The 24,923-nt window shown below is 36.9% G+C and overlaps 1 protein-coding gene across 7 annotated transcripts in view; it reads left to right on the forward strand.

Moving 5' to 3' along the window:
• LOC149281360 (calcium uptake protein 1, mitochondrial) overlaps window positions 1-24,923 on the forward strand; it is an 85,122-nt gene that overhangs the window by 8,822 nt on the left and 51,377 nt on the right. For 5 of the 7 annotated variants that reach the window (XM_089499367.1, XM_089499368.1, XM_089499369.1 and 2 more), the window contains exons 2-4: window positions 5,013-5,181; window positions 7,408-7,570; window positions 11,169-11,212. In XM_089499367.1, coding sequence (XP_089355493.1) covers window positions 5,013-5,181; window positions 7,408-7,570; window positions 11,169-11,212 — 376 coding nt within the window. Of the gene's footprint in view, window positions 1-5,012; window positions 5,182-7,407; window positions 7,571-11,168; window positions 11,213-20,015; window positions 20,028-24,923 lie in introns of all 7 variants that reach the window. The other 2 variants (XM_089499364.1, XM_089499365.1) reach the window with 1 other exon arrangement.

Consider the following 24,923-nt stretch of genomic DNA (forward strand, 5'->3'; position numbering starts at 1 on the left):
GTTGAGTGTGTAAATGGTGTTTCCTGTTGTTAATGCATTCTCCTGGATAAATGTCAGATTAAAAGGTCACGATTTTAGAACCTTTCCCCACTCTTCTTATTTGGCATCTGCATGTGTTTTTTTGTCACATAAAACTTTAACCAATGTCATATATATTGTAGATGCTAATAAATGAAACATAGAAAATGGCTAAGGTTTTCTAATTTTAGTAAAAATAAAATACCCAGTACCTCTGTTTTTGTTTACATTTCTGTATTATGGCTGGATTATGCAATAAAACCAGCAATAAACCCAGTCACCACCTGTCTTTGCCGTAGACGTGAAAGCCTGTCAGATGCAGCAACGGGATGCTTGGTGTAGATGTGAGGCTATTAATGACATATGATGCCATTGCATTAATCTAATTTATTATCAGACATTGGTAGGTGTTAATTGTTGTGCAAAGTTGACATCTTTCGTTCAGTTATAGAAACCCACTGAACACAAACACACAAAACTGGATATCTGCACAGAGAGAAGAGGTCTCCAGTACAACTTGGAGGGTGCTGCATTTTATGTTATGTCATTGCTGTGGTGGTAGCTTCAACAAAAAAAGGCCTTAGTAGTCTTGTGTAATGTTTATACATGCAGTGTTAGCTCACAGGATAGGCCTGTTCATACATACATTTCAGTGCTATAGAAATCAATAAATTTATAATGATGTTCCTAAGGCTAGGTTTCCACTTGGGTTTTTTTTTTGCTAAAAACGCCCATAAAAACGCCAATTCAGCCACACAGCGTTTTTTTTGTGAAAAAACGCTGCAGCCAGATGTTAGCTGTTCTTCAATAGGAAATCACACAATGCCATATCCACTTGGCGTTTTTCTGTTTGGCGTTTTTTCAGTCCTCTTTGGCGTTTTTCTGTCTTTTTGGGCTCTGTGGCAGTTTTTCAAAATCGCAGCATGTTGACACTCTGGTGTTTTTTGCAAGGAAATCTGGCGTTTTTCTCCAATAGAAGTCTATGGGAGAGAAAAAACGCCATGAAAAAGCCATGTGGGTTTTGCCTTGGTGTTTTTTCCCACAGTTACAATGCAGAGGATGGACCCAGTATCTGTGTGTCCTACGTGAAATAGGCTGGAAACAAACAGTTTCACACAAAACAAAGTTCATATTGAATTTTACACCATTTGGAACAAACATGCCATTACAAACAAACATACCCAACTGGATCCTGCGTGCCAAAAGCAACAGCAAACAATTTGCACCATCATTTGGGGCCAATCTTCCTAGAGGAGCAGACATTCGGAATAAAGCACGCCTTACAAACCACAGAAAAGAGACAAAAGGGTCCACCGGGGGGGTGTTTAAGTAGAACTCTACCAAGTAAATGACATCAGGAGAGGGCAGATACTTGCCATTTATCCTAATCCCTTTTAGCTGGGTGACAATTCTAACTTGTAAGGTCAAAAAAGCAATTTCCACAGAAAGGCTAAAATGCCAGAAAAAACGCCAAAACGCAGGTAAATGCAGTGGCAGTTTTCTTGGCGTTTTTCATCAAGAAACAAAAACCCAAGTGGAAACCTAGCCTAGCAGAGGTTCTCACATGTACCAAAATGCCAAGATCCTTGTGTAAACTGTATTGAGATGTTCCCTTATCTTGTGCTTTAAATTACTGCCTCAAGGGACATTTTGCCCACTTACAAAAATGTGCATTATTAGGTCATGAAATTACCTGAAGGGTCTCTGCAAATCCCCCAGCCACAGTTACTCAAATGTCCCTAGAGAGCCATCAGAAGTAATGGAAAACAATGCCAGAAACTAATTATTACCGAACACATTACCTTACAGTGGGTCAGTTAATCAGAGAAGGCTGCTAGCAGGGACAAAATTCTGTTCCCAAACTGACTGGTTTTGTTTTGTTTTATGTATGTATTTGTTTGCTACTAGATGAAATGTAACAGCTGTGGTTTCAAGAAAAACTACTCCACGAAAGTACTTTTTCTCCGAAATCAGCTTTCTGTTTCCTGGTAACATTTCTAATTTAACATGGTTAATAGGACTGCAATTATTGATTACATTATAAAAAACATATGTCATTTCACCTGTAGTTTTTTATGGACGGGCTGCATGTTGCTCTATATAAAACCATCTAGACACTTACCATCAGTTACCTTGCAATGCCATCTGTAGGCTGTACCTCTTTAAGAGTATCAGCGTGTAGTCTTTGCAGTGAAAACCCAAATCCACAACGTGCGTCAACAACTTCTCTTGCCTCACAATGCTAATTACAAAGACATGCATAACCCAGTTTCTTACGGTTTCAACTGCCTCTAAGCCCATAAACTGTTAAGGTCATGCCACAGCATCTCAATCAGGTTAAGCTCAGGACTTTGACTAGGTCACTCCAAAACCTTCATTTTGGTTCATTTGAGCCACTCAGTGGTGGACTTGCTTGTGTAATTCAGTTCCTTATCCTGCTGCATAACCCAACTACACTTTTGGGTCATGGCCTGAGGGCGAGACATTCTCCTTCAGGATTTTCTGGTAGAGATCAAAATTCATGGTTCCATCAATTATGGCAAGTCTTCCAGGTCCTGAAACAGCCCCAGACCATCACACTACAACCACTGTGTTTGACTGCTAGTATGATGTTTCTATTGCGGAATGCCATGTTTGCTTTACGCCAGATGTAATGGGACCTATGCCCTCTAAAAAGTTCCCCTTTTGACTCTTCAGTCTAAATAACATCATCCCAAAAGTCTTGGGGTCATCATGATGTTTTTTGGTTAGCAGTGGTTTTCACCTTGCAACTCTCCCATGGATGCCATTTTTGCACAGCCTCTTTCTTTATGTGGAATCGTGAACACTGAGTTAACTAAGGCAACTGCAGTTCTTTACATGCTAATATGGGTTCTTTTGTGACCTACTGGATGAGTCATCCATGCACTCTTGGAGAATTTTTGGTAGGCCAACCTCTCCTGGAAAGGTTCACCACAAGTTTTTCTCCATTTGTAGATAATGTCTCTCACCATGGTTCCCTGGAGTGACAGGGCCTTGGAAATACCTTTTGTAAACCCTTTCCAGGCTGATAAATGTTTCTCATCTGATCTTGAGTTTCTTTAGCTTGCCGCATCATGTGCTGCTTTTTGAGACCATTTAGCATTTTGCAAGACAGGTTTTAGTTAATGCTTAGATTCAACAGGATTGACAGTAATCATGCCTGGTATGTTTAGTGAAATTGAATCCTATTATCAATTACATTTGGTTAATTGGTTGATTTAGTAACTAAGTGGACAATTGCTCTTTAGCATAGGACCAGGCAGTGTTGGAGAGAATTTTTCCTTCTATACATAAAATACTAATTTAAAAGATGCATTTTGTGTTTTACTTATGGTGTTTTTGTTTTATATTAAAATTAGATCTGAAACATTTGTGTGACAAATTTGCAAAAATAGTAGAAATCGGGGAAAGGGGCAAGTACTTTTTCACAGCATTGAATTGTGCTTTATACAGGGCCAGCTCAACCTTTCAAAATTGAGAAACTTGCCAGTGTTGGCCCTTCATAGTAAATAGCAAAGTGAGAGGGTCAATACCAAACTCTCCTGCCCAACTCTACATTTAGTGAATAAACCCGAAATATGCTGCAACATCTACCCATAGACCGTGTATGTGCACTAGGAGCGTTGGGAACAAAAAAAGGCTTCACACAGTTAAGGTCTGGCTCCTACATTTTTTGGTTGGCAGCTAAAACAAATTTGCCAAAACCTAGCCTAGCACACCCTTTTCAGACTGTAATCTGTGTATAACCCAGTATTGGATCACAATGAGACTGTCAAATGGTTAACAACAACACTGGGTGAGAGCCCCTTTAGTACCTTAATTGATTCCTGTGAACGTTCCTCTAGGTCGCTTAACCTTTCGTGCCTCTCTGCTTATGTGATTGTTCCAAGCGTATTTCATTCAACAGCTTTTTACAGTAATTGTGCTGCAGTGTTGGAATGAAACCAAAATGCCCTTCAGAAGAAGTGTGTTTAAGATTTGGCAAAATTATGTATTACGATCATTATAAGATATGTTACTTTGTGGAATTAAATTGGCAATCATGTAAATGCAGCCAGAGTTTCTTGGATTTAGTCAGCTGTTTCTCATTACTATGTGTTGTCTTTCTTATACATCGGTGTCCAATTGGACAGAACAGTGACCAGAGTTTTTAACTGAATTCAAGTGATCAGGGGGCATCTCTGGGGCAAATCCTTTTAGTCTGGAAACAGTCCTTTGAAAACAGGGGCATCTGATCAACCTATTGTATGCGAGCGCAAAGAAAAAAAATCCATAATTAGGTGTCATTATGTCATATGTTGCTTTGTTATATGTAATACCCCTTATTTAAAATCAGATAATGGACTGTACTCATAGATCCTTAGATCTTGGATGCTAAGTTAGCTTGCATGGCTGTGGGTATGGGTGTAATAACATTAAAATATTTGAGCTTTTTAGTTCCCTTGGCAACAACCTATTGCATGAAGAATTTAAATAATAATAAAAATAATTTTGAACGATTTTAGCGATCAGCAGTATCAGGAATATGTTTTTAATACTGCATTTAGTAATAAAGTAATACTTAAATCAAGTAAGGTGGAGTAGCTTTTTTAACACTGAGCCTGGCGTAAGGACCGCATGTTTTTCTGCTTCTCATCTTTCTGCCTTTTTGTTCAAATATCTGCCCCCCATGTCCCCCTTACTGAGATCTGTGTGATTAAAACGTTATGTTTGTAAATTATTCTTTAGTTTGTGTTTGAGTGCTTGGCTATAATCAGATCTGTCCCTTTTATTATTTAGAGGTTAAAATGGAATAAATGTATTAAATTCATTTTATCCGTATTGGCAAAAAAAAACCAAACACATGTAATGTTAAAAAATGTAATCATGTTTAACAATTAATTTAATCAATATAATAAACAGTTGAATTAAGTTTTCTCTTCTCCACTTAACACACCGGTCCTATTTCTTTCTTTTGCTTGTTTTTAACCCAGAGCCAATGCAGAAGCTAAGTCTTCAGTGAAACACGAGTCCAGCGAGAAGCACAAAACAGGGGCAGATGATGGGGAAAATATAGAGGATCAAGCTGTGGAGTCGAGCAATGAAGAACAGGAGCAAGAAGGAAAGAAGAAAAAGCAACGGACTGGCTTTAGAGACCGCAAGGTATTGCCAAGCATAATGCTACCCATAGTGTCAGGGTGTGTTTATAGTATAAAGCAATGCTGCATATTAGAGGCTGTCCCATGTGGCCTAATTTTGCTTCTGCGGATGTATGAATCTGCCTGAATGCATTTTACAACAAAAGTGGAAAAACAAATGTTTTTTTTATTTTATTATGCTCACGCACCACCAGATACAGGATGGCCTTCTGGTGCAATAAAGTAAAGTTAAAACTGGCTTAAATTTGCAACTTATTGGTTAACACAATTGTATATTAAAAATAGATTGCTATTCCATTCTACCCCCCCCCCCCCTCCCCTTGAATGGCTTCCAAGAGAAAAAACAGGCCAACATTTTTTTCACCACACACAACCTATGAAGGAGCCAGACGTGGATAGTATATCATCTGAAGCCTATGCCAGTCAGGTACTAATTATACCTCAGCTTCGTAACATTAATTTAAACACGACTGTCAGATCTCAGAGCTTCCTTGGTAACGCTTCAAAAGCCATTGAGAAGGATATCCAGCAAGGCTTGAAATGTATCTGAAATCTGAATATAAATCTGTCGTGTCCATACTAGTAGACAGGTACTAGCTTTAGATGAAGAACATGACAAACTAACCTTGAAAGCTACAGGTCGAGAGAGAACAATGGAAGTAGTGCTGTAGATAGATCCTTGAAGCCAGCTGAATTTGCTAGCTAACATTTTTTTTATACAGTATATGGAAGGTCTTGATCTCACAGAGTAGAAACCCATATCACAGGATCCCTAAGCCTAATGAAACGATTGCCAAGTGAAAGATCATAATCGTTATATAAACACCTATTATTTGTTCATTTTCACTGACCTATCTTTGGTGACTTTGGCGAAGATTTCACAAAGGACCAAGCTTTAAGAGCTAATAACATTTCATATTGATGGTGATTCCCTACAGCAGCGGCTCTCAACCTGTGGGTCGCGACCCCTTTGGGCGTCGAACAACCCTTTCACAGGTGTCGCCTAAGACCATCGGAAAACACATATTTCACAATATATAATTACATAATTTTATGGTTGGGGGTCACCACAACATGAGGAACTGTATTAAAGGGTAGCGGTATTAGGAAGGTTGAGAACCACTGCCCTACAGCTTACTAATGCAGAAACATGGCAACACAAGTATCTCACATTCACCACATAATCTACTTAATGTACAGATTTATATCTCCTGTAAAAATGTATCATTTGTGTGGTTTATGCTAATAAGCACAGAGCAACAATGCTGAGTTCAGGCTCGTGGCACTCATCAACAAAGGAAGGAAATGTATTTGAAATGTTTGCGTGCTGTGCTCCTGCGTGACTGAAGTTAACATAGCTATTAGCTATTGTTTAGTATTGTAGGGGGGGGGGCAGTGAGCATTGAAAAGACTATGCTTTTAAAATAAAATTAAATACAGGTAATATGTTTTAACTGTAGCTAAATGGCATAGACAGTAGGGGAATTATGTGCTAGATAGTGTAGGGTTTTATTGAGGGGCTATTTGGTTGTTATGCCATCAAAGTCTTATTTTGTTTTTTTTTATGTTTTGTGGTCATCTGCACAATACACTAATAATGCCTACTTTGTTGCTACATTACAGACAGCAGAGCTAGCTCCAGTGCTTCTCTTTCGATTTTGCACATATTTGCATGATGTGATTGTGTGTATCTGGTACATGTTGTATTTGTTTTAAGCGTCTCTTCTAGTTTTGTTTTTTGTTTTTCTTTCCTAAATATTTGATCACTCTGTTACATGCTTGAAACATATGTTCAATGGAAAAAAAAAAAGCAACTGCTCACCTTGTTTTGGATAGACGGTATTCTGTGAACAAACATTTCACATTTGCTTTCTGTTGTGTGTTCCATATTGCTCGGGTTTTTTTTTTCGTTGTACACACTGAGCGACTAAATCCGAAAGAATAAATGGTGATATAGATGACTCTATGGATTGTTCGAGCCTGTTAGGAATAGCACCAAAGCATACTCACTATAGGCATCAATCTTTGTAATTTTGATGAGAAAGTTAAGATTCTGTTGTGGCACAAAAATCTGTCTTTGATCCTTGAAACATCTGTCAGGTTGTGGGCCAAGAAATGGTGGGCAGCTGAATGCAACAAGATAGTTGGACCTATCGATATAGTGCATAAATCCATAAATCCGTAGGTCTACATTTTGATCATCCTCATTGTTTGTGTTTTTTTGTACCAGGTCATGGAATACGAGAATAGGATCAGGGCTTATTCCACTCCTGACAAAATCTTCAGATACTTTGCGACTCTGAAAGTCATTCATGAATCGGGAGAGTCTGAAGTCTTCATGACACCCCAAGATTTTGTAAGGTCTATAACGCCTAATGAGAAGCAGCCTGAAAGTAAGTGTGTTTTTGCCATGTTACACTTTCAATGCACTTGCATCCTTACACTCCCAAAAATAAGGTGTGTGTGAAATATTTAGTTTGTGCATAGAAATTCCCTTAAACCATCTTAAATGAAGAATGTATGTGTGCCAGCAATGTACCTTCTAATTTAACTCACCCAAGAGTATTTCTGGGTTTGGATGGCATGAGGAAATTGTCACATTTCCTAGGATCTTAAACAAAAATATGTAATTTATACAGACTGGTAATTCTGTTTTAGGCATATGGTGCATTTCTGTTTCTTTTTAGGTGTAGGGGGTTTCTTGCCCGTGCTGCATCTATAGAAATCGCCTGCAACGTTTATTTTCATTTAACAAAAAGACAAGGCTTTGTATGCCTTACGTTTTCTTTCACAATGTAATACAGCCCAAGTAAAAGTTGTTATAAATGCCCCAGCTGAGAAAATGGAATTGCGTTGGTGAAATGTTTCCAATGCAGTCTTGGTACCTGATATTTAATTCCACGCTATGCGTTAACTCAGAATGCTAAGTGGTTTCTTTAAGTGTACCTTCTAAGCAGGTGAATACACTTTCAAATGCATTTCAGTATTTTCAAGATTAAATGGTGAGAGGATAGTCAAGCACACCAGCTGTTTCCATCGCCAAACAAAAGACTAGAGAGTGACAGGTGATGCCCCAAAGACTTTACACTCAGAGCAAATAAATCTAACAATTATCCCAGCTGCTTTTAGCAGCGTAGAAAAGTAAACTAAAGATCGAATTGGCAGCCAGCCATCACATTATTTGAGGAAACTGAATTTATTGATACCACAACTGATTATGAAACAAAGTTGTATATTCCCAGTTTTGACATCCCTTTCGGTAGAGAGGGAAAAACAAGACTTCAGTTTAGGGAAGGGTGGTATGGCGGTGGGGGACCAGATGCATTATGATAGCTTAAATGGGGACTCCTATGTAAACATAAATGTTTTTTCTTTGAGTACATCATGCAGTGCTGTATACAGTAATGCATCTTAGCATTGAAGAAAAGTAGGGAGTTTTGTCATTTTGTTCTAGCAATTTTTGTCCTCTGGGCCATCCTTGATTTACAGCAGGATGTGCAACGATCAGTGAAAGAATCTGAACAGGAAATTAAACATATTAGTTCTAACACCTTCCAGTACCATTGAGGTAAAATAACAACTTCCTTGACAAAATGCATTTTTTTCAATGGGTTTAGGGACCGCCCATTGTCCTTAAGGGGTTAAACTAACTACATCTAAAACAACTGATAAGGAAACAAGAACAAGCTATAATCAACTTTAATATGTTTGTTAATGCTAGCTAAGACCAAATATGCAACTTTTTACACTGAATAAAGACAGGGTTCATATATAAAAAAAATGTCTGCTCCCGTTTAACAAGTTTGTTTTTTAAAAATGTATTTTTTTTCTACGTTTTATTTGATAATTTCTAATGATCTAGAACATCCTAATGGTAGCACTGGGTCAAAAAAGCAAAAAAAAAGAAACTGCTCTAAGTATGATGCGGCTGTAGCTCTTCTGCATTGAAATGCTTTAACTTAATTGTTTGCAGTAGAATGTGTTATAAGAAAACGGGGGTTCCATTAATGGTCAGCGTATTCTATTCTTAAATGAGCTGTCATGGGGTTGGCAAGAGGCACAACAAGGCCATACTTAAGCATAGAGCAGTTACTTTAAGCAAGATATACGACTACTGTGTTTACCAGCTGCTAGAAGACTTTCCCTTTACAAAATGACAAGGTTATTAAATGTTGCGGAAAAGCTGACGCTCTCTTAACAGTGACGGATACAAATTGTTTCAAATATTGCAATCAGAATAGACTATCTTGTGTTGCTTATGTAAAAATAACATTTCAGTGTGAATTGCGCACGTACCAGCGATCTTGTTTTATCATCTTTTTTGTTTTTCATGTAGTATTTCAAAATATGTAGAATAAAACCACAAAACTACTATTATTGTATGACCAACAAAATAAATATCAAAATGTTGTTGGGTAAACACTGTCCGTAAACACTTTTTTTTTTTTTATTATTTAAATATGCTTGTTAAGTGATTTATACGCTTGTGGCAGATGGGTTTGTACAAGTCAACATTTTCGATTACAATACATAGTTAATATAATGAGAAGAAGATAATGCAACAGATGCTCTTTTGAAATCCCACACCTGAACGCAAACATGTTATTATTTATCCAGAATAATGATGTCCTTCCCTTGCATTTGTGAAAGAGAAGAAAAATAATATATAATAGCATCCTTTTGATCAAAACTAAATGCAGACACACAGTTAATTTGTGATACCAAATGCACCCCAGTTCTATATTTGAAAATGTTGGAAGGTTATTGTATACATATACATTAGATACCGTGATATATCTGTTTTATATTAAAATAATCAGACTTGTTGCAGAATATCATTTAAATTTGCAATATAATGAAACTATTTGTTCTGGTGCTCCTTGAAGTTATTGTCATTCAGTAGAATGTACCAGCATCCCTAAAGGTATGAAGATGCTAAGATTAATTTACAAGGTTTTCATTGTCTCTTTAAGAAGCCGCATAGTTTTATGCCAAGATGGTGAAAAAAATGTCTGTTTGAGCCTTTTCTTATTCAGTTACCTATGGCAGAGCCTTGGAAAAGTACCTTCAGTAGTTATTCCTTAAAGACGAATGGCATGAGGCAAATTAAAACATTGAGAGGTTTCTCAATGCACCAATCATGCTGAACTACAAAAAAATGTGTACAGATCACGCGGGCCGCACATTGGCCCGCAGGCCGCCCCTGACCTAGGCGCCAGGACAAAATTCTCAGTCGAGCCCTGCACTAATAAAATTATAAATATATTTTACCCACTAAATTGACTATAGTTTACAAATCAAAATCAGCATCCCCTTGTAACAAGAGGACATGTTCACTGTGTTGGAAGAATACAGAATAACAGATGAGGTGTAGTATACCCTCTTAATTACTTTAGGCTTATGTTACAAAGTATGAGGTATATGTATAGCGAGCCATATAGGTAATGCTTTGGTGAGAAGATACCTCTATACTAGGAGGATGCATGTGCTTTCTTTTATTTTTCTTGTTTCTCTGAATTAGGCTTCCTTTGAAACTGGCTTCTAATTTTAACCATTTCAGTCAATGGTGTTCATTGCTCCCTTTATTTCTCACAAAATAAATCAATTTTAAATCTCCAAAACATTTCCTCCTCCTTTCAGCGCTGTAAAATCCTAATGTTTTCAAAGATACTTTTAGAAAATGTGAGCCCATTTAGCCATAAAATATTTTTGAAATATTGGTCTATTTTTCTGTGTGGTTTCCTTGCACCTTTTTTGGTCTCAAAAGCATCTTAAACTGTTAAACTATATAAGATCTGTATAATGCATGTGAATGTAAACCATGATAGATGTCTGACCCTACATTTTAAATCTCCCAAATTTTCGTGGGTAGTAAAGGTTTGTGAGACTTCAACTGTAATTTGTTTTTTCCGGCTATTCCTTTTTCAAGCTCTGTAAGCCAAATTTCATAACTGCATTTTTATGTATATATATAATATTTTGCTTTCACAGATTTGGGGCTAGATCAGTTTATCGTAAAGCGTTATGATGGAAAGGTGAGTTAAATATTAATTTTATTGTTTGGCTGTGTTATCGAAAGTTTCAAACCACTTTTTTTGTTGCCAAAACATTTGGTACTTTCATATTTACAATTTGTATTTTTTTCTCTTGTTGGTTTTTAATCTGTGACTTGCTAAATTCAGTACACATTATTTCCAAATATGCAATTTTTTATTATTTTTTTCTTCTTATTATTGTTGTTATAGGTTCCTGTCTATAAACAACTTGGTGTAGACTTACACGACAGAGTAGTCCAGACATAAAATCATGTTAGTGATTACACATGGCCACAAAATAGCTCTCACCAAGTGTAGAGGAGCTCCACGTGCCTGCTGGATAAAATGTATCTCAATTTAACAGTATATTGACTGAAGAGTCGGTGCCATCTGAATAAACACTTTGCTTAAAAAGAATGGTCATAAACACAGAACTTGTAAATAAACCAGGGTGGTCATTTTGATGACAACCAGTGTTGGTGTCAGTGGACAAAAAGTGTTATTTTTCAACCGATTAATTTGTAAATATCATTCTTTTGATCCTTCTATGTAGCCAATTATCAGGTGAAGCCACAAATAGTTACTGATTTTAAAGGGTTTACCACCAGTGAACCTTAAATCATTTTACCGTGTAATGATCGCCTTACTCTTTGGCATGGCAATTCTTCTCCATTACAGGAACCATGTATGCTTCATTTTGCACAAATTATTATACATACCAGTGAGTGACAATTCTACTTGTCTCATATTTTTTCTTGCCGTCCACCATAAAATATTTAAGTGTTTTTCTTATCTTTATTTGTGTACATGTGTACAGAATAAACAAAATATATATTTTCATAATGGCTGCATAATGTGCAAATGAATAGTAGTATTTATTAAGCATCCAGAAGGAGTAATTAGGGTTAATTATTGACATTGATTATTTTAGTCTTTATAAAAATGGTTACATTTCTGTACTGTTTGCCCTCTCAGTAATTATTCTACTATGAAGCTATTAACTTTTCCTTCAGAGACAGTAAAACATAAACTACAACTTAAAGAGGAAATATTTTTAGTCCTTGAGCATAAAATACAGTGCTGTATAAAGTAATGTAGGTTATCAATGACTAAAACTTAAATTTCTTCCAAAACATTTCCCTTATCTGCAGACCCGGAGGCTGCCATTGTTGTCGGTCATGTGATATTTTGGGTGTATTTTCTCTGCGCAGTTACCACACTCAGTTGATTCTTTATGGCACCCTGCTTTTATACAGTGTAAACCTTTCTTCTATGGGCTATCATGCCTAGTGTCAGGCAAGGTTATTGAGATTGAGCCATTCTTTTGTTTGCCACTGGGCAGTGTAATGAGGAATCATATAGGGCTAAAATAAGATAGTTACCAATATGCATACAAAACATAATGCAAAGACTAGAACTGTTTTAAAAAATAAAAATAAAGAAAACACAATACTTTTATTTTTTTTATTTTTAACATATATAAAATATTTGAGTTAACCTTTTAATGGAAAATGTACTGCAGCCACACCAATCTTTAGAGTTGCAATGCTGTACCCCCATGGTCTGTTTTTACAACACTTTTGGATGCTTGAAACAGCCAGTCAGTGCCCGAAAAGCACTCTGATCCCATTTACATGGAAGAGTTGTGTTTGACACATGAGCAATTGCGTGAGTGGTGTACGGCTTTGCCAAAACCATCTCCTGCAAAGCAAGAAGCCGAGGAGTGAGAAATACATATACACAAGGGCTGTGCAGCTGAATCTCCCCATGCAGTTGCAAATCTGAGAAAATGATGGCTTGATCTCCTCATTTAAATTATCATATGCTTTGAAGTGCATATGATGGCCAGTGTCTGTTAAAAAGAAAAACAAATCTTTAACATTTTGTGGTGAGTGGATTCATTTTTGCTTGCCGTTAAGTTACTAACATCTTTTTAAGCCTTTATTGGATAAGAGAATGTGAATTTTGCTCTTAAACCAACAAGAAATCCCCTTCTACCAATCTAAAAACATTATAAAATGTTCAAAGAATGTTGACATCTATAAATGTCTATAAAGAAATGAAAGCAGTTGGGGAAATGGAGGGATTTGCAAAATAGCAATAATATCTACAATATATTTTGCAAATAAGATCACCAGTATGTAAAGTGGATTGTGTCTACAACAGCTCAACCCTTAAAGACTATGGACCAGTCACAGCTGTACCCCATTGAATCCTGTGGTGGAAAAAGCACCAACTCGTTATTACTTTCTAGGTATCAACATCAGCCAGGCTATCAATAATGGCATTCACTAGGAGCTGTCAGAAAATTTTCTATTTTCCTCCAGGACAAGTACAATTATTACAATTTCATACTGCATTTATTACAAATCTGACAAAGTCCTTTCTGTTTCCATGATTCAGATTCAAAATCTGTTTATTAATCTGACAATTTCATTTTTTTTTAAGTACTTTCAATCAAAGACTACACCCCTAGGCACTAACCACTTACCTTTTTCGATGACACATGAAGACAGTTTTCAAATTATTTGAATATGAAATTTCCATATACATATCGCGCTTCTTTGAAAAATAAGCACATTCCAAAAGCCCACTCCTTTCCTTGTCTGAAAGATAAGTATAATTGAAGCCTATGCGATCAAAAGTAAACAGGTATAAATATTACATGGGAAGAGGCTTATGAAGGACTGGACATAGGGTTGCCACCTTTTGCTGACACATATCCTGGACAATCTGTGAAGGGTAGCTTCCAGAGGTGTAGTTGGTGAAAGTCCAAGAGTGAGACGAGAAAGGAAGAGATAAAAATAGAGTAGATGAAAAGGGGATAAGCTTTGAGAGAGAGAGAGAGAGACAACAAGAGCAAAAAAGAAAGGAGAAGAATAAGATTGGATGAGAGGAAAGATGGAAAAAATAAGGGTCTTACACTCAATTTTAATCTATCCTTTCTAACACATTGTCTTCACTTTATCTCTTTCACGTTTTCCCTGTCAGTTTCTTCCTTTCTAACCTACCCCCCCAGATCCTTATATTTATTGCTCACAACCGTCTACTTAATTATCTGTCTCTGTCCCTTTCTTAATTGCCTGTTCTCTCTCTTTATTGTTCAGAATAATCCCCATTATCCCCTAGTCGATCCCACATTAAAATATAGTCTCATATTCTGCTAACATGAAATAACCACATTAACCTTCTGCTTTCTACAACCACTGTGTGTATGACATATGTAGCTAAACATGTCATACCAAGCTTGTGTGAACATACATGTTAACAAATATATATCACACAGATGCACATAGGAAAGGATCTGTCAGGTTACCATGGAACAATTGGGGAGGGATATCGAAAAGATAAGCTATATGTTCAGTAAGCATTATGATTCGGACAAACCAATAAAGAGTATTTGGACATCCTACATTCTGTAACAAAAACATTTTACAAGGAAATCTATATGCTTCTTTAACTGGGAGACATTGATCTAACATACTGTCTGCTGGTGATCTGGTTGCGGTTGTATATTGGTAAAAAAAATTTTGTATAGTCAATTTTTTTTTTTAAGTGTTACATTTAGATACAAGTCGGATAAACATAAGCACATACAACAGTGTAGAGTAGCTTTTAACAGCCTTCAATAGTGTGATATACATAATTTGATGTTCTGGGCTACTTCCCGAGTATATTCAGTGCAATATATATCTTTTATAAAAACACACACAGAAATCAAGAAATGAAATACAGTACACCCTTACACACTTGTAAATATTTTATTATATCTTTTCATGCGACAACACTGAAGAAATTACTCTCTGCTACAATGTAAATTAGCGAGTGTACAGCCTGTATAACAGTGTACATTTGCTGTCCCCTCAAAATAACTCAACACACAGCCATTAATGTCTGCGCCTTGGCAACAAAAGTGAGTACAAGTGGAAATGTCCATTTCTTCAGTGTTGTGACATGAAAAGATATAATAAAATATTTACAAAAATGTGAGGGGTCTACTCAATGTTGTGCTAATAAAACAGAGGGGAAATATAGTGGAATGTGAAAGAAAGAAGAACCAAATTGTTTGATCTACATTGGATCTTCGATGTAGCAGGTACATGTTGCTAAGCCCTTATTTGTTAATGTGTAAGAGGAATGTGTGGAAGAATTAATTGCTGCCGCAGTAGGGCATGTTTGTAAAAATGTATTGCTGCAGACATCAGTTCCATTTTGTAGGATGTGGATTGTGTCCTAATACCCTGGATTCCTGGAGGATTTCCAGTTCCATTAAAGATGTACAATAATAATATAGCCTGCATATTTGTGATGGTGTCAGAAGACCTTGCCAGCAGTGCCTAGAGATGGCTAAACGATTATTTCAACTACGGTGTGCAGACGAGAAGAAAAGGAGGGGAAGACAGAGTAGAGAAAACTAGGTGAGAAGAGAGAGACGCTTACATTAATGCACGCATACACTAACACAGACAAACATGCAGAGAGACTCTCAAACTAACAAGCATACACGAATACTCACACCCAGACACACTAATGCACACTAACACAGTCAGGCACTCACACTAATGCACTCACACACTAACACAACAAGACACTCACATTGACACACACACACTTACAGTAATGTACACATTAATATACCCATATGTTCATGCTAATACAAACACCCTAACATTCATACTAACACACCCTGACACATTAGTGCACACCCAAACAAACTAATGCTAACACACATCAGGCACTTACACTAACACACAGACTCACACACTTACCTTTCCTGATGCCTCAACTTTTCTTAAATGCACTTCTATCACAGGGACACACAACATGACATTATGTGCCCTTTCTGAGCTCCACCACCGGCCAATCAGTTCCTGGGACACAGTTGGTTGGCAGACCACTTGCACGAAGAAAGAGAGCAATGTGGGCTAGCTTTATGGATGTCCCTGAATTAATAACTGACTGATGAACATGAAACTGTGAAACAAGCCATTGGATTGATGTGCTTTACATAGAAAATAAAAAAAGAGGGAGAAGTAGCAAACTGGAAATGAGAGAATGTAAAAACAAAAGGTGAAAGAGTAGAGGGTGCTTCCCATGTCTCCTGGGCCCGTCTTCATAGGAGGTAGCCTGACCTTCATCTGCTTAGAATAAGGCATCAAGCTGTGGTAAATAGGTATGATGAAGAGGTTTTTATATGTGCTTAGTGGTGGTTTAAAGGGGAGAAAGCTGCTCATTACTCAATAATGAATCTAATGTAAAAAAAAGACCAGAATGGTTAATGATATGATCTTCTATGTGTTTCCTGTATGTTCCTAGATACATAGTATTTAGTATTCCTGGTGTATGTGTGCTATAGAATGTCTTCCCCTTTACCCGTGACCTTAGCTAAAGGTGAAATACATTCAAGGGCACAGCCTATCATTCCTGACACACCTACTATATAAGAATACATATTAAAATACCATGTAAGTACTTTAATTTGTATTCTTTAGAAAGACAAATAATTTAAAATAAAATATAAGGCACTTAACTGACACAGAATTTGCAGCCGTGCTGCAAAATTGTAATTCTTCCTCCATGATTCTACATTTCTTGTCACCGATTGGCTGCTTAAAGCTACAAATAAGTGGCCTGAAAGTGTTCCCACTTAAATCACATTCACACTGGATCCCAACAGAACATACAGCAGAGCAAGGTCTGGAGTTGACTGGAGGTGTGTACATCACGTGCAGACAGATGCATTCGTCCAAGCACTTCCTGCAGGGTATTTGGCTGGGGGTGAAGAAAGGGCCACATGCCTTTACAAAAAAACCATGTGAACATTTAAAGGCATCATTCACCTGTCATATGCATAAAAATGTTTTTTTTTTCTTATTCCCCCTGTTAAGTTTCCACCCCTACTTCAGAGTTTTGGGCCTCCTGTGCAAGGAAGTTCTTTATGCAACCTAAAGCTTTGCTTGTCCATCTCTGCTTCAACAGTAACATTCATCTCATGGAAATGTAAAAATAGACCCAAGTGTTCTAAATAAAATTTCGAATAAAGGTACATTCTTTTTGTACAGAGCATATCTTCAAGATACCTTTTTATCTTCTGCTGTTCCTGTATAGCATGGATCACATTGCTCTAGCAAGATTCAATTGATTATTTTCTCTCTTTTCGAAGCCTTTGAAGCAAACCCGAGCCTTTAAATCTCTAACCCATATCTCGCACTGCAGTAGCATGCAGAGATTGTCCTTGAACGTATCTTCAGTCTTCTGCAGTTCTCATTAGCATGTACAACCTTCTCCTCGCTTGAGTTTTATTAGTAATGTGCGCTGCATCTCCTTCATTAATGTGTATCTTGGAGAATAACAAAGTGTGCTTGCTACCTGTTTAGGTCCAAAGTTAGTAGGTTAATATGCATTCTTCAAAACACGATAAGACATATATAACGCACTTACCTGAGGCAGAAGTTGCAGTACCCTCCTCTTGAGCGGTCTGATGATCCTTACCACTAGAAGCAGTCAATCAGTGGCAGTAAAGTGTTACTATTGGAATAAAGGTGAAAGGATACAACTGCAGGACATGAAACTGATTAAGATGGAATACCTTATGCTGCAGAACCCACCCTCTCATTATTTGGACTTTCAATTCATATATATCCAAAACAATTGTACTACCTAAAAATAAACACCATCGGTATATTTGATAAAGGAATTTAGTTATATATTTAGTGATGACTGAGGTTTATAAATATAAAAAGTACATTTCAACTTGATATTAATATACGGAAGAATCTGTTTCTAGAGAAGTGTTCTTTAAAATTATTTATTATTGCTAGTTTATAAACTCAAGACTATACCTTGCTGTTTTGTACAAATGTATAGTCTGCATAATCAGTGGTTTAGCAGCTAATGGTTTTTCCAATAAATTATTTTTAAGTATCATTGGCTCATTCCAGTGATCAGAATCAAACTATAGACAGTGAACTATTTATTATCCCATAGCTGCAGGGAAAGTTAAATGCTTATTGATTCTGTATGTGCCCCATCTTAAATCTGCTTCATCATTGCTCCTCTTCCTTCCCTTACTGCATTTGTCTTCTGCCTACACACCTAAAGCACACAGACATAAGAACTACATTTCCTTTTCACACTTTTAGTTGGTAATCTATGCCAAGTATTTTAATAACCTTATTACATTTCTCAACTCAGGGTTTTGGCTGTTTTTCAGAGATGCAGCAAAATAATTTAAATTTAGGCAGTTATATTTATTGGAAAAGTATCCCCAACATTTCTTCTTTACTTTTCAACGTGTGAGAGCGAAGTTGCGCTAAAGAAAACCACCTAAGTTAATCTAAGACAACTCATTTCCACGGCCGTAGTGCAGTTTTCTTTGTTTAACTTGTTAATTCATGTTTTTTTTTTATGCAATGGAAAAGCAGAATGTTGTACAGACACACCATATTCACAAGGAAACCAAAGCATACCTGGAACTAGTATGTCTACCATAAATATACCAAAATTTAAAGTTACAGGGACACAAACCAGGCTGTGGTTTATAAACATCTAACCTTTTATAGATAAATATTTTGTTGATTCAGCAATTCATTTAGGTTTATTAATGTTAACTAATACATAGTATAGAGAGTTGCTTATTATTTCTGTGCAACATTTAATTTAAAGGGACACTTGAACCCATGATATACTCTTTAAGGCATATGATATCTTTGTGGTCCTTTTTAAAATGTCTTGGTGTCTCCCTTACAAAATCGTTGAGGATTCTGCGGAATCCCTTATGTACATTTATCCACACCCCTAGCCCACCAGTATTTTACGGCTCTTCAGAGGCCATGCACATGTGAGAAATCTATTGATTTCAATGGGAGTGCTTTCCTACCACTGTTTGTGTTCAAGCAGCTAATCGGTGTAAAGAATTGTCAGACTACAGAGGAGGAAAGCAGCTGCAGATCCTCCCTTAAATAATGTTTTTTTGAAAAATTCCTATTAAGATACTCAGAGTATTTATTAGGCATTCTTCTATGGTGGGACTGTCAGGGGCAGTAAGCTGTCCCTTTAATATGGTATTCATGCCTGGGAATTTGCCCGGACTGGTCACTGAATCCTAGTTTCTGGGAAGCAATGCTTGCGTTTGCCGTGATGCAACGTAAATTGCATGGCTGGTTACACTCGTGAGCTACCTTTTACCTTTATCCTGGTTAGTTGCTAGAGGACCAAAGGAAAGAATCTAACAGTGCTAAAAAAATGAAGCAAGTCTTTCAGTGGATTCACCCATAAAGCAGGAGCGTGTTTTATGTTTCATTGTGGGTTGTGCATTCAGTGATTAACATATTATCTATCAGGATGTCCAGAGGTGGGTGGGGAATGCCTGGGGTGCCTGGAATCTGAGCAGGCAGGGAAACCTGGGGGTAATCACAGTGAGTATGAAAGGATTTTATTTATTATTACTACACAATGATCATGAATTTTACATCAAATGTATGTAATAACATGCTTTCTAAAATACATATTTTGTAAATCAGAGCTGGACAGCATGCATGATACATTTTAATTTGGAACTCGGCTACTTATTGATAAACATTGTTTCCAACCCTGAGAACTTATTTGTGTGTTGTCTTTCTCACATGCTTGTGGTGCGATGTTTGAATTCAGTATAAAAGAATATTGTTGAATGTTTGACTTTTCTGTTTGATATATATAAAATGTTTCATTGTTTTCACCCGTTTCGTTTGTTTAACCAAACATTACTTGGTTTTTCTATCTTCTTCTTAACTACCACCTACACCCCCTACTCTTTCTTCAGGATTTCTGGCAGGTACTGACCAAAATAGCATGTGCTTTATTATGGATTTTGCTTCTAAAATATGATAATGTGCATAATAGCAAAGGGGCAGGATGCTTGTCCTTCACCCACAGAGTTGACCTTTGCTGATATATATATATATTTAATTTCGTTATAGGTTAGCTGTACCGGCTTAGCAATTGCTAATCAATGATATGCACCCTCATTTGCACTATCCATTCCCAGAGTCCTTTGCCTGCAGAGTATAGCATATTTGCCTGTATTTGAGATCGGATCATTTAACATGTCATCATGTGCAGTTTTCACACTAAGAACAGATGGAAAACTACTTCATTGCATGATATGGTTCCACATGTTTGCCTTTCAGACAGAAATCTAGATTTGCTTGAAATGCATGACTTCTAGTCTCCGGTCTACTGTGATATTACAGGATGCCTACGATGACAGCAGATCACTCATGTTTGATTGATGAAGTTGGTTGACGCGTATGAAGTTTTCAGAAATACGATTTCTGTGTATTTCTTACACACAGCATAATATCAAATATAACCTATAGTTTTGCTCTCTCGTATTTCTTTTAACACCTTTTATAATAAGAGTGGATTTTTACACACAGTAACATTTTAGAAGATTAAAAACAAACAAACAAACAAACAACCTTTTAATTGATAGAGATAATGTCATAGCAGACAAAATGCACTGCACTGAGCACTCATACTTTACCAGTTGAAGAACCCACTTCAAACTCCTATTGAATTTGCGGTAAAAGTGGTTACGAACTTTTCTACCACGCAGACTTGAAACATTGCTTCCCTGCTTTCTGCTGTATTAGCATTGATGGGGTCCTGAAGGAGTACTTTTTTGAGATGTTGACCCAATTGACTTTATAGGTGTTACAAATGGTTTTCAAATCCATGCTAAGATGATATGAAAATATCTCATTTGGTCCTTTAAGGCTGGTACGAGGACCACTGGTCTAGAGTGTGCTAATGTACTTTCATCTGAATATGTCTACCCTAATGCGTGTCTATCTGTTTTTTAGAATAACTTAACACATAGCTAATTGATTTCACAACTTTCACCAACGAAGCCTGCAGTCCTTCTGCTTCATAAATTTAAGCATGTATAGGATAATGAACACTCTAAATTAATTTATACACTTATAGGTATTTAAGAAATCCCTAAATTTACCCCAAAAAGTCCATAGTTTGTTATTGTGGGGTATGGTATGTTGTAAGTTAAAAGCAATGGATGGCCAACTCTGTAGGTTGAACAATGCGTCTTCATGCTCAAATTTAAAATACCGAATATATTTATTCTTTTCCAGCAGTATACACCGTGCATGCCTGCATCTTGTTGGCCTGGGCTCAGGGATCGCTTACATTATATTAATTGATATGAAATGCTTGCCTTGAATTACAAGTAGAGCTGGCCTACTGGTGATGGATAACTCCATACGTTGCTGCAAAGACTGTAATCTGAATTTCCCTTTCCAGTCTTGGAAGATCTCTTAGGATGCTACCTTAGATAATAATATAAAAAAACATAGCTATGCATAATTCAGATGTGTTGCTTTTTCTGTTGGTTCTCAAAAGCTAGCAAAAGAGCTGCCTCATGGGAAGAGAAGGTGTATAATTTATTTTCAATTTGTAGCTGTGCTAGGATTTGAACAGATAATCTTATTGATAAGAAAATATAAATATTTTGTTAAACTATTGACTTCACAAAGGCATAGCTGTTTAAAACAGCTTTGTAGGACAATTGAATGTCCCAATTCTAAATATGTTGCCTAATAAGGGTATAATTGTGTCACATTCATATAATGGGCAGCGAAGATAATTCACTAAGGATTACATTGTACATTTTAAAGAGATAGTGTAACGAATTTCTATATATACGCCAGGAGACGCAATAAAATGCAGGCTACGGTGTGGGGGCCTACATCGATCAGCCATAACATCATGACCACTGAGAGGTGAAGTGAATAACACTGATAAACTTGTTATCAGTAGGTGGGATATGCAGCAAGCGAAAATTGTGATAGAAGACTGATGAGAGCATCCTCAAAACTGATGCACATGGGGGTGAAGGCTGGCCCGTGTTGTCAAATTTAACTTACGAGCTGCTGTAGCTCAAATTACAAGTTAATGATGGTTCTGCCAAAAGCACCTACAATGGGCATGTTAGCATAAGAACTGGGCCACGGAGCAATGGAAGAAGGTGCCCTAGCCTGATGAGTCACGTTTTCTTTTACATCGCATAGATGGCCAGGTGCATGTGTGTCACCTAGAGAACAAATGGCACCAGTATGCATCCATGGAGGCCCCACCTTGGAACTTACAGAACTTAAAGGATCTGCTAACTTCTCTGTGCCAGATACCACCGCACACCGTCGGAGGTCTAGTAGGGTCCATACCTTGACAGGTCAGGGCTGTTTTGGCCGCAAACGGGGCAGCAAGTGGTCATAATGTTATGGCTGATTGGTGTATATGGTTGGCAAACACAGGACTAGTCTTAGGTTCATTTATTGTCGATGTACACTTTATGGGCAATGTTTATCAGTGATTTTGGTTGTTGAACCACACGTGAGCTCTATACCTGTGTTTTCCTTTCTTTTTTTCATGCCCTTTTCTTTACCCTATGGCTTTAGGGTGGACACTACATTGCATTTACCAATAGATACAACCAGATTTGTCTTCAGAAGAAAATGTGATTTTGATGCCTGACATGCAGACATTTTCAGAAGAAAATCTAAGCAGATTTTAATACTGTCTGAGTGCTACTGTTTTAATTCAAGATTCATGACACCCTGTAAGGTTATGATCTGCAGAACTAATAGGATAAGGATTTATAAAATTCTGACCGCTCTCTAATGAAGATGTATGGTGGTGTATCTCAGCCAAGTACTTTATAGGCAAATACTACGATATGATAATTATTAAATGAATCAACTCACATTCCATGCATTAACTTGATAAAAAGTTAAATTGCTAATGCTTCATGAAATTATGCAACGTATTCTTGGTAATTATTATATATATAAATATATTCCACTTAAATAGATTTAGCATACATTAGGGGAAGCTCATTGTATTTGTTTAGTTAATTGAGAAAGATGTCTCGTTTCCTGCACAATGTAATATATATGCAAATGATTTTTCATTGGTGGAAATATGGAAGCCATATTGGAATTTGCCTTTTCGGGGATGGAGATCACATGAGAATAGAGAGGTACTGGCTTTCTGGTGACATTTTGTCAATGGTAAGTATGTAAAATTTCAACAGCTGTCAAATTACAAATTTATTGTGGAGAATTATGTTTTTCAAATAATTTGGGTTAATTGATCAGTGGAAAATACAGGACTGGAAAGGGAAGTCATAATTAACCGAACAGTCTTAAGCAGTGACAGTCTTTGGAAACTCATCAAAGCATCAATGGAGAAAAAAAAGTAATTTTAGTTACATTATGTAAATTCCTACATTTTACTTTAATTATTTGATGAAGAAAAAAATTCCCTATTTGGCCACCATCCCTATCAAGTGACTGCTTAAGATTTCTGTGCCCACGGGATGATATAAAGTTGCCACGTACATTTGCATGGGTAATACCGCAATGAATGAAACATTTGTGTGACTTTAGCTGCTGTATTAAATGATTACTAATTATAAAAAGGGAACACGTTTAGATATTTGTAACCAAACTAATTGTGGTATATTTTGTACTCACATCATCTCATACCCTTGTAGATTTCCTTTTTTTAACTCATTTGCTCTTCCTACAATATGGGCATATTTATGTAGGTTGGTTTGAAGGTATACAAGTGCCCTGCTGTTAATTCTTTGTAATAGGATTCTGACTGACTTTATCTGTTTTCCCAGATTTTTTTTTAAAAGCAAAGTACTTTGATGGCCATATTGGTTGTATGCTTCATGCATACCGGTGTGAAAGGTCCTATGATGTTGTTGAAGTCTAAACAAGGAAATTTCTATATGTGCTAACGTAATTGCAAAAGGGTTTTCTAATGATCAATTCGCCTTCGAAACTTAAGCTTGCATTAGCTAACACAACGTGCCATTGGAGCTCAGGAGTGATTGTTGCTGATAAAAATGGCCTCTGTACGCCTGTGAAGATATTGCATTAAAAATAATTTCCAGCTACAATAGTCATTTACAACATTAACAATGTCGGTCCTGTATTTCTGATCCACCTGATGTTGTTTTACTTTTGAATGGTAGTGTATTGTGATATATACATACATATAGTAGTGACTAATACAGGCATATTTACACGATAATGATTATGTGTAGAAAGTGTTTCTGGCCCACAGTTTTATACTTGCTTTTACTTACCATTGCAACCAGTGGAGTGTTCCTGCCCCGGGATCACTTTACACATATATCATGTAGTAATACACATAACATCTCAGGTTAGGCTTTTTGGAGTCTCTCTCTTTTGGGGACAGACATGGCTACCCCTAGGCAGCCTTTAGTGGCTATAGATTGGGTGCAGCCAAAAACACTTCCCTGCTTGAAAAAAGAAGATGACCACGAGACCCAGGGATGCAGGGCTTCATGTAGAGACCACATATACCATTTTTGTCTAACAACGAAAATTGTTTACATGATAACTGTTTTTCTTGCGCACTTATTTCCAGATAACGTGATTACGACATGATTTTGTTAAAATACGGCACTTTCATGAACAAAAACAATATCAAAATGATAATCGCGATTTCAGAGAAAATTTTGTAAAAAGTGCCGATGTGTTTTTGTGGACTTCAGCTGCCATCATTCTTAGCCAGAATACTGATGAGCATGATGGGAACCGTAGCCCTGGCTCTTCTTCTTTTTAATTTTACAGCTTTATTATGTGATAGGATTCACTGTTTACCCTAAATTATGAATTGT

This window comes from Sceloporus occidentalis, unplaced genomic scaffold (assembly GCF_023333645.1).
Source record: "Sceloporus occidentalis isolate IW3139 unplaced genomic scaffold, rSceOcc1.0.p SCAF_134, whole genome shotgun sequence".
Classification (NCBI taxonomy): Eukaryota; Metazoa; Chordata; class Lepidosauria; order Squamata; family Phrynosomatidae; genus Sceloporus; species Sceloporus occidentalis.